General features: G+C 39.1%; 1 protein-coding gene across 1 annotated transcript; it reads right to left on the reverse strand.

Annotated features, from left to right (window-relative positions):
• Window positions 1–7,869: 7,869 nt before the first annotated feature.
• Window positions 7,870–11,050, reverse strand: LOC143133131 (uncharacterized). Its single transcript, XM_076292904.1, has 2 exons — window positions 10,669–11,050; window positions 7,870–8,639 (listed from the first exon to the last, which is right to left on the reverse strand). Exons 1-2 carry the CDS (start codon window positions 11,000–11,002, stop codon window positions 8,242–8,244), a joined length of 732 nt encoding a protein of 243 aa, XP_076149019.1. The 5' UTR covers window positions 11,003–11,050; the 3' UTR covers window positions 7,870–8,241.
• Between the last annotated feature and the right edge of the window lie 313 nt (window positions 11,051–11,363).

Consider the following 11,363-nt stretch of genomic DNA (forward strand, 5'->3'; position numbering starts at 1 on the left):
GATATTACACCACATCCCGATACAACAGTCTCTGAGCTTTCATTTGACACCATGTATGGCCAATTTCGTCGTGAAAATTCACCCTTTTATTACAATTGAAATTCCATGAGCTGTTTTTCATATTCCACAATGTATGCACTAGACTTGATACCTATTGCCCACACAACATTTGCCGTGAAATATTACACCACATCCCGATACTACCGTCTCACAGCGTTCATATGACACCCAGCATGCCAAACTTCGTCGTGGAAAATTGCCATTTTTGTTACATTTAAATTACATGAACTATATTTCATATTCCACAGTATATGCACTAGATTTGATACCTATGGCCCATACATCATTTGCCGTGAAATATTACACCACATCCCGAAACTACAGTCTCTGAGCTTTCATATGACACCTTGCATGCCAAATTCCATCGTGGAAAATGGCCATTTTCCTTACATTTAAGTTACATGAGCTATATTTCATATTTTACAATTTATGCACTAGATTTGATACCCATTGCCCACACATCATTTGCCGTGAAAAATTACACCACATCCCGATACTACAGTCTCTGAGCTTTCATTTGACACCATGCATGGCCAATTTCGTAGTGGAAAATGGGCCTATTTCATAGATTTAATTTACATGAGCTATATTTCATATTCCACAATTTATGCACTAGATTTGATACCTATTGCTCACACATCATTTGCGGTAAGATATTACACCACATCCCGATACTACAGTCTCTGAGCTTTCATTTGACACCATGCATGGCCAATTTTGTCGTGGAAATTTACCCTTTTATTACAATTGAAATTACATGAGCTGTTTTTCATATTCCACAATGTATGCACTGGACTTGATACCTATTGCCCACACAACATTTGCCGTAAAATATTACACCACATCCCGATACTACCGTCTCACAGCGTTCATATGACACCCTGCATGCCAAACTTCGTCGTGGAAAATGGCCATTTTTCTTACATTTTAATTACATGAACTATATTTCATATTCCACAGTATATGCACTAGATTTGATACCTATGGCCCATACATCATTTGCCGTGAAATATTACACCACATCCTGAAACTACAGTCTCTGAGCTTTCATATGACACCTTGCATGCCAAATTCCATCGTGGAAAATGGCCATTTTCCTTACATTTAAGTTACATGAGCTATATTTCATATTTTACAATTTATGCACTAGATTTGATACCCATTGCCCACACATCATTTGCCGTGAAAAATTACACCACATCCCGATACTACAGTCTCTGAGCTTTCATTTGACACCATGCATGGCCAATTTCGTAGTGGAAAATGGGCCTATTTCATAGATTTAATTTACATGAGCTATATTTCATATTCCACAATTTATGCACTAGATTTGATACCTATTGCTCACACATCATTTGCCGTGAGATATTACACCACATCCCGATACTACAGTCTCTGAGCTTTCATTTGACACCATGCATGGCCAATTTTGTCGTGGAAATTTACCCTTTTATTACAATTGAAATTACATGAGCTGTTTTTCATATTCCACAATGTATGCACTGGACTTGATACCTATTGCCCACACAACATTTGCCGTAAAATATTACACCACATCCCGATACTACCGTCTCACAGCGTTCATATGACACCCTGCATGCCAAACTTCGTCGTGGAAAATGGCCATTTTTCTTACATTTTAATTACATGAACTATATTTCATATTCCACAGTATATGCACTAGATTTGATACCTATGGCCCATACATCATTTGCCGTGAAATATTACACCACATCCTGAAACTACAGTCTCTGAGCTTTCATATGACACCTTGCATGCCAAATTCCATCGTGGAAAATGGCCATTTTCCTTACATTTAAGTTACATGAGCTATATTTCATATTTTACAATTTATGCACTAGATTTGATACCCATTGCCCACACATCATTTGCCGTGAAAAATTACACCACATCCCGATACTACAGTCTCTGAGCTTTCATTTGACTACTCCATGCATGGCCAATTTCGTCGTGGAAAATGGGCATATTTCATAGATTTAATTTACATGAGCTATATTTCATATTCCACAGTTTATGCACTAGATTTGATACCTATTGCCCACACATCATTTGCCGTGAAATATTACACCACATCCCGATACTACAGTCTCTGAGCTTTCATATGACACCCTGCATGCCAACTTTCGTTGTGGAAAATGGCCATATTTTATAGATTTACTTATTTCATATTTTACCATTTGTGCACTTGATTTGATGCCTATTGCCCAAACATCATTTGCCGTAAAATATTACACCACATCCCGAAACTACAGTCTCTGAGCTTTCATATGACACCCTGCATGCCAACTTTCGTCGTGGAAAATGGCCATATTTTATAGATTTACTTATTTCATATTTTACCATTTGTACACTTGATTTGATGCCTATTACCCAAACATCATTTGCCGTAAAATATTACACCACATCCCGAAACTACAGTCTCTGAGCTTTCATATGACACCCTGCATGCCAACTTTCGTCGTGGAAAATGGCCATATTTTATAGATTTACTTATTTCATATTTTACCATTTGTGCACTTGATTTGATGCCTATTGCCCAAACATCATTTGCCGTAAAATATTACGCCACATCCCGAAACTACAGTCTCTGAGCTTTCATATGACACCTTGCATGCCAAATTCCATCGTGGAAAATGGCCATTTTCCTTACATTTAAGTTACATGAGCTATATTTCAGAAAAAAAGAATAACTGCACAATGGATGTAATTACACGCTCCTCGTGATCATTGTCAGATTTCAACAGTTATGACTGACAGTAGAAGTGTGAAATAAGAGAGCAATTCTCATTTATGCTATACATGAGCACACATAGAATTTGTGAGATTTTTTAAGTAGTGCAAAGTCTGTTGTATCTGGATGTGCTGTATGTCACGCCAAATAGGGATCAAATCTGCATAAATCGTAAAACATGAAATATAGCTCATAGAATTTCAATTGTAATGAAATGGGGATTTTCCATGACAAAATTGGCCATGCATGGTGGCAAATGAAAGCTGAGAGACTGTAGTATCGGGATATGGTGTAATTGATGTATGGGCAATAGGTATCAAATCTAGTGAATAAATTGTAAAATATGAAATATAGCTCATATAAATTACATGTATGAAAAATGGCCATTTTCCACGATAGAATTTGGCATGCAGGGTGTCATATGAAAGCTCAAAGACTGTATCGGGATGAGGTGTAATATTTCAGGGCAAATGATGTGTGGGCAATAGGTATTAAGTATGGTAAAATATGAAATATAGCTCATGTAAATTAAATCTATGAAATATGTCCATTTTCCACAACGAAATTGGCCATGCATGGTGTCATATAAAAGCTCAGAGACTGCAGTATCGGGATGTGGTGTAATATTTCACGGCAAATTATGTTTGGGCCATAGGTATCAAATCTAGTGCATAAATTGTGGAATATGAAATATAGCTCATGTAAATTAAATCTATGAAAAAGGGCCATTTTCCACGATGGAATTTGGCATGCAGGGTGTAGGAACGCTGTGAGACATTAGTATCGGGATAGGGTGTAATGTTTCACGGCAAATGATGTGTGGGCAATAGGCATCAAATCTAGTGCATCATTTGTCAAATATGAAATATAGCTCATGTAACTTAAATGTAAGGAAAATGGCCATTTTCCACGACGAAATTTGGCATGCAGGGTGTCATAGGAACGCTGTGAGATGGTAGTATCGGGATGTGGTGTAATATTTTACGGCAAATGATGTTTGGGCAATAGGCATCATATCTAGTGCATACATTTGTGGAATATGAAAAACAGCTCATGTAATTTCAATTGTAATAAAAGGGTGAATTTCCACGACGAAATTGGCCATGCATGGTGTCAAATGAAAGCTCAGAGACTGTAGTTTCGGGATGTGGTGTAATATTTCACGGCAAATGATGTGTGGGCAATAGGTATCAAATCTAGTGCATAAATTGTAAAATATGAAATATAGCTCATTTAACTTAAATGTAAGGAAAATGGCCATTTTCCACGATGGAATTTGGCATGCAAGGTGTCATATGAAAAATCAGAGACTGTAGTTTCGGGATAGGGTGTAATATTTCACGGCAAATGATGTGTGGGCAATAGGCATCAAATCTAGTGCATAATTTGTCAAATATGAAATATAGCTCATGTAAATTAAATCTATGAAAAAGGGTCATTTTCCACGATGGAATTTGGCATGCAGGGTGTCATAGGAACGCTGTGAGACGGTAGTATCGGGATAGGGTGTAATATTTCACGGCAAATGATGTGTGGGCAATAGGCATCAAATCTAGTGCATAATTTGTCAAATATGAAATATAGCTCATGTAACTTAAATGTAAGGAAAATGGCCATTTTCCACGACGAAATTTGGCATGCAGGGTGTCATAGGAACGATGTGAGATGGTAGTATCGGGATGTGGTGTAATATTTTACGGCAAATGATGTTTGGGCAATAGGCATCAAATCTAGTGCATACATTTGTGGAATATGAAAAACAGCTCATGTAATTTCAATTGTAATAAAAGGGTGAATTTCCACGACGAAATTGGCCACGCATGGTGTCAAATGAAAGCTCAGAGACTGTAGTTTCGGGATGTGGTGTAATATTTCACGGCAAATGATGTGTGGGCAATAGGTATCATAACTAGTATTATAGCTCATTTAACTTAAATGTAAGGAAAATGGCCATTTTCCACGATGGAATTTGGCATGCAAGGTGTCATATGAAAGCTCAGAGACTGTAGTTTCGGGATGTGGTGTAATATTTCACGGCAAATGATGTATGGGCCATAGGTATCAAATCTAGTGCATATACTGTGGAATATGAAATATAGTTAATGTAATTAAAATGTAAGAAAAATGGCCATTTTCCACGACGAAGTTTGGCATGCAGGGTGGCATATGAACGCTGTGAGACGGTAGTATTGGTGTAATATTTTACGGCAAATGTTGTGTGGGCAATAGGTATCAAGTCCAGTGCATACATTGTGGAATATGAAAAACAGCTCATGTAATTTCAATTGTAATAAAAGGGTGAATTTCCACTACGAAATTGGCCATGCATTGTGTCAAATGAAAGCTCAGAGACTGTAGTTTCGGGATGTGGTGTAATATTTCACGGCAAATGATGTGTGGGCAATAGGCATCAAATGAAGTGCACAAATGGTAATATATGAAATATAGCTCATGTAAAGTAAATCTATAAAATATGGCCATTTTCCACAACGAAATTTGGCATGCAGGGTGTCATATGAAAGCTCAGAGACTGCAGTATCGAGATGTGGTGTAATATTTCACGGCAAATGATGTATGGGCTATAGGTATCAAATCTAGTGCATAAATTGTGGAATATGAAATATAGCTCGTGTAAATTAAATCTATGAAATATGGCCATTTTCCACGACGAAATTGGCCATGCATGGTGTCAAATGAAAGCACAGAGACTGTAGTTTCGGGATGTGGTGTAATATTTCACGGCAAATGATGTATGGACCATAGGTATCATAACTAGTGCATATACTGTGGAATATGAAATATAGTCATTTAAATGTAACAAAATGGGCATTTTCCACGACGAAATTTGGCATGCTGGGTGTCATATGAACGCTGTGAGACGGTAGTATCGGGATGTGGTGTAATATCTCACGCAAATCATGTGTGAGCAATGGGTATCAAATCTAGTGCATAAATTGTAAAATATGAAATATAGCTCATGTAAAGAAAGAACAGAAAAGCCCCCCCAAAACAAGTGCAATATGAACCGATTTATTTGACAGAAAGCATGTTGTATCATTTACTTAAAGATTGGTCGACAATGGAGTCACCAGAAAAAAGGCTTTTATTCGTCTGTGAGGAGTAGCCTATGTTCGTCTGCTACTAGGCAAATGCCAGTGTCATCGCGTATTTGCAGTCAGCGCTGCCCCCTGTCGGTAGAAAATTGCAATATTTAAAGTGGAATCGAAACTTAACTACACCGCATTCTGAATGTGCGGCCAACTTCAGCTTCGTGAAATCTCGACCTTATTAGTGATTGATAGCCTATCTTATGCGCTGTGTTTAAGCAGGCCGTGAAGTGTCAGCAGGCTACTTGTGGATCTGGGTGGCTTCTCTGCTGCAAAGTTTGTCTCAAAAATACGTGATCCACAAATGCTGATCCACAAATGCGAAAACGAAAACTGTGTGTGCTGGTGATCCACAAATGCTAAATTAGATTTCACAAAGGCAATTTTCAGTTTTACAAATGCCATTTCATTACAATTGTGAAAACCAATTTACAAGTTACAAATATGATTTTTTTTATTTGTGGATGTCAAAACACGAATGCAAGTCAAGAAATATTTGTGGATGTCGCCATCTACTGGATTGCGATTTCTGTGTGCCGGTGAATTAAAGTAGGCCTTTCATGTGAAGAACGTCTCAAAAACACGTAACTTTGGAAAGCGAAGAATGCGTGTGCTGGTAATCCACAAATGCAGAATCACATTTCACAAATGAAATTTTCGGTTTTACAAATGGCATTTTATTTACAAATGCACATCTATATTTGTAAAAATCCATATACGAGTTACAAATATGTTTTTTTTTTATTTGTAGATATCAAAACACACATGCAAATCAAGAAGTATTTGTGGATCCCCCTCTGCGCATATACAAATATTATTGAGACAAATTTAGCTCCATAGCCTACAAGTCACCCCTACTGCAAAGCTTATCATGAGGGAACACAAAATAATAATAAAAAAAAATTTCCGACATCAAAAGAACATTTTTAACTGAATCCCATTGGGAGCTCTGTAATTCTCAGCTCACAATGGTGGAAAGTAGGCCTAACTACTACCTCAAGTTCTGTACTTAAAGGTATACTATGCAGGTAGGTAGGCTAGGCTATTTTGGCGAGTTTAGAGCTCCCTCTAGAGTCGTGATGTATTTATATGTTACTCTGCTATTGTATAGCAAACTTCTCGTGACTTATCCCCCCTGTAGCCTACACAATGCAAATGCTTTTGTTGCGAAGGTGAAGGATTAACAACAGGCAAAAACTATCTCCAAAGAGCTATATCTACTGACAAGGTGTTTCAGATTCTCGCGAGTTTTGGCGGGGCGCCACTCTTGTAAGTTGCATGGCTGGTTTTCTCGGTAGGGACTCGCTACGTCTCTGCTGTATAGCTATGCTAGGTGAACAATTCGCCTGTTACAAGTTCGTTTACCATCAAATTGGCTTCATAAAGGTGAAAATCTTGCATAGTGTGCCTTTAAGAACAAATATGTAAAGTTTATATGAATATTTTTTTTCTTATTGTCTACATTGACCATATTTCAGAGGGAAATATTGTGTTTACTGTGCATTTAACAGTTCAGATCAAAAATGGCCACAGCAAAGAAGAGGAATTATCTAATGTGTTGGTATTTGTTGGTAGAGTACCCATCATGAGTGTGGTGAAGGGTGGTGGCTCTGGGACGCCCTCTGGAGTTGTCATGGGCAACGATGAAGGACGGTGCCTGCTTGATAGCCACAGTGACATGCTCTTGAAGGCTGCTCTGTTGGTCATGTGTTTTGCCCACAAAGATTGCCGTGTTGGTGATTTTGCGTTTGATGTTAAATAGATTTGGTTGTTGATTGACCGCAGTGGGAAATCCCCTACCTGTAGCACAAGGAATTGAAGACCTCTCTTGTGTATCTGAAATCCTGGTTATTTTGCCTAACTCCTGAAGAGGTTATACAATAGGATGTGTTACTTGCAGTATTATTAGTGTGGTATAAAGTAAAGGATCTGAATTCCACCTCCATCACAAACTGAGCGTCAGAGTTTTATTTCCCAGATGGCAGTATCAGTGGAGGCCGGAGTACATTTCTTGTTGTATTTAGATTTCAGTGAAGACGGTCCTGGTATTTACATAATGAATATGAACTGCTCTCAGTAATATACAACTTCTGACTGTTTTCATTAAAGGCCTCTGAGTAGAAGATGTAAAACACAGTAGTCTAATCAATTCTTTTTTAAGTGGTTTATATTATCTTAATCTTTACCATTTTTCTAAAACAGTAGACAATCTTCTAGCAAATATGCAAATGTACGTTGAATCAAATAAAATATAAAAAGCAGTAAATCTATTTTTTACAAAAAAATATTTACAAAAGTCTTCAGTAATATATTATTGTCAGATTACTGGCTCTGGTCCTTTTCAAATACTTTCTTCTGCTTCAGATAAAGAAGCTGGTAGATTTCAAACTGCGCCTCCATGCGCTCAGGAACTGGAAGCTTGGCCAGCATGTCCGCCACCATCATCCCAAAGCGCTGCTCCTCCCTCTGACTCTGGCTGTCTCTGGTGCGATCGTTCTGTTGGAGCAGGCGGAGGAGGGCGTCCTCCATGACGCTGGACGAGGATTTCCTCTTCCGGGACGTGGCGGTGGTGGAGAACGGTGAGTCACCGGTGGACACTGAGGAGGCCGGGCTGAGGGGCGACTGGGGGGAGGCTGAGGCGGAGGTCACAGGCGGTAGCCCTGCTGTTGGAGGCGCAGCTGGAGATGGAGTCACTGGCAGCAGAGATGGAGTAGAGTTCCCTGGGGAAGAGAACAGAACTGAGGGCATGCTATCATAATGGAGGCCAGATTTATTCAAACATGTACCCCCCCCCCCCCCCCCACAGCACACACAAATTACAGTGTTACCTGTTAAAACCTGTTTAATTTCATAGCCAATCACATAGACATCCTGTCCCCTTCCGATACAAAATTATTAATTGCCAATTACATTAATTATTCCGTCAATATAATTTATCAGTGATGACTTCACCAAAGTCCACAGCAACCTCATCAGACTTTCCAGGTAACAGTGTACAAACAGAGTCAAGAAGAAGACGTATGAAACTTATTCAGCTGTTTCAGTTCAGTTCAGATCAGCTAAGTGAATAGACTGCATGCTATACCACTATAAAACGTGAGTTGCGCTTGGGTACTTTCAGTTTGTCAAGTCTCAGAGAGAAAAATGTTCCCTCTGAGGTGATGTAACCTTAAGCCAGGGGTCTCAAACTCCCGGCCCGCGGGCCAAATCCGGCCCAATTCCGGCCCGCGACCTATGTCAAAATAATAATGTAATCCGGCCCTTGAGGGGATTTTTAATTGCGACAAACAACGATACTGATTAAAATAGACGATAAATCCAAGTACGGTGACAAATCTCATTTGTACTCTCCTCCATTGCTAGACATCCAGAGCTTGATTCAAACCAAAATCGCTGCACAACGTTTTCAGGAAATACTATTACACGCGAGAAACACGAAGATTTGTAATGATGCGAAGCGATGCAATGGTTTTGCACAAATTGAAGCAGACATAGCAGGCCTACACCAACTGATGAAAAACGTTCACGTGTGATGAAGTCTTGGGTAGGCTATGTTATTCACCTATTCTGATTCTGAAGGAGAATATCCTGTTGGAGATTATGATCGATCGTCTATTGACAGTGATGGTCACGATGTGAATGGAGGTGCGTCTTTTCGCGTATACCACGGTGTCCACTACTAAGCATACCATGCTTATTTCGACCCTCTGCCCAACATAGCTTGGAGGTTGCAGTGGTAATCGTGATGATAGTGTCCGTAATGGACGTGGTACAGACAGCAGGGGTTGTAGAAATAGGGCTCTGAAGAACTACAAAGTCACCCGCGATATAGGAACTGATTTGACCAGGATACTGTACTTTATTGTAGGCCTTGTGGTTATAGGCTAGTAGTTTACTATCATTGGTATACATCTTAGGTGTTTTCCTGTTAATTTGTTATGTGGGTAATATGACAAAAAAGAAAGTAAATCTGCTCAAATATGTTCATCCAGTATTTACTGAAAGGTGCATAATTTGCTTGCCATCCAGTGGCAAATTAGATGGGTAAATGTACAACTTTTGTTTATACTCAAAGATTTTTACATTTACAGTAGGACTTTATCTCTGACCACTTTCAAGCCATGGCCTTTTGAAATTTTGATATAAAAGTCCAATGGTTGCTTTCTTATCCCTGACGCCTAGTTTGCCAGGTTTAAAACAGTTGAAAGGAAAATATTTTTATTTGGTGTGAAACACACACATAGGCCTACCTGTTTTTTGTTTGTTTTTATAATTTGTATTAATATTTATTTAATCATTTTATTTATAAGCTAAGGTTTTCTAGCACAGGTGTCTAAAAATAGATCAAAAGTCCTGCACTTTCTGTTTGTAGTTTTGTGTTTGAAAATAAAGTATTTGAAAAAAAAAAACATTGCATTGAAATAGCCGTTCTTTTTTGTATTATTCTTTAACACTGACGTGGCCCTCCAACGAGATGCCATTGGCAGAAGTGGCCCCCAGCTCATTTGAGTTTGACCCCCCTGCCTTAAGCATTTCCTGACTTTTGGGAGACAGAGAAATGTCTTGTCTGGCTTATAGGGCATTGCCAAATTAGTTAATAACTCTTTATATTGTGTATTTGCATAGGCTACTGAATCTTTTTGCCCATGCATACAATTGAAACAAAACAAAAATGATAGGCTATGCTACCAAAAGTTACACATCACAAACCCAACATTATAGACATCAATTTGATTCACGTAGGCCTACCTCTGGTCGAACGCCGGAACTCATGACTTCGGTCCCGGTCGCGGTCCCGGTGATTCACAAAATCGGAGAGCCAGCTCAAAAGTGAGAACATGCGAGGAACGTTCCCGTCATCGCTACTTCGCCCCCTGAGCTTCTTCTTTGCCTTCACAAATCTGTCTCTTAAATATTTCCATTTATTCCGACACAGAATCTCTTCTCTTCCCAAAGTCTGAGAAATTTCCCGCCACGACTTATTGCATGCCTGCAAGTCTTTATATTGTTTTAAAGACGGATTGTACAGGTGCGGATAGCGACGGACCTCCTCACACAACTTCTCATCAAATTCAATGTCCATTTTGTTTAAGAAGCGCAAGCGCACGTTGTGCCCTTGTAGCGTAGTGGCGGGTAAGCACACGCGGACATCCGCATCGAGCCTTGCGCACATCCGTTGATGAAGAGTTGTACGTCACTCGTATTTGCGATGCGTCCGCCCTTGTTAGAGCATCAGTAGACTTTATTAACTTGGTCCAGTTTTATTTTCCACACTCAACGGACGCAGAGACCGAATTGATGCGCGTTCCTGGTAAATTCGTAGGCAGCAGACGATTTTAAATAGGCAATTCGTAACAGAATACATATTCTGGAATTTAAAATACAAATGAGTATTTAAATACAGGTAGGCTATAACATTTAAATGGGTGGTATTCGGAATACAG

The sequence above is a fragment of the Alosa pseudoharengus genome, unplaced genomic scaffold (assembly GCF_046254945.1).
Source record: "Alosa pseudoharengus isolate Yale_2024_CS ecotype anadromous, Long Island Sound unplaced genomic scaffold, YU_APseudo_1.1 YU_APseudo_1.1_scf_19, whole genome shotgun sequence".
In the NCBI taxonomy this organism is placed as follows: Eukaryota; Metazoa; Chordata; class Actinopteri; order Clupeiformes; family Clupeidae; genus Alosa; species Alosa pseudoharengus.

Coding starts and splice junctions, on each gene's coding strand:
- LOC143133131 (XM_076292904.1), bottom strand. CDS start 11,002: ATGGACATTGAATTTGATGAGAAGTTGTGTGAGGAGGTCCGTCGCTAT. Junction 8,640..10,668: donor GTTCCGGCGTTCGACCAGAG/GTAGGCCTACGT, acceptor TCTCTTCCCCAG/GGAACTCTACTCCATCTCTG.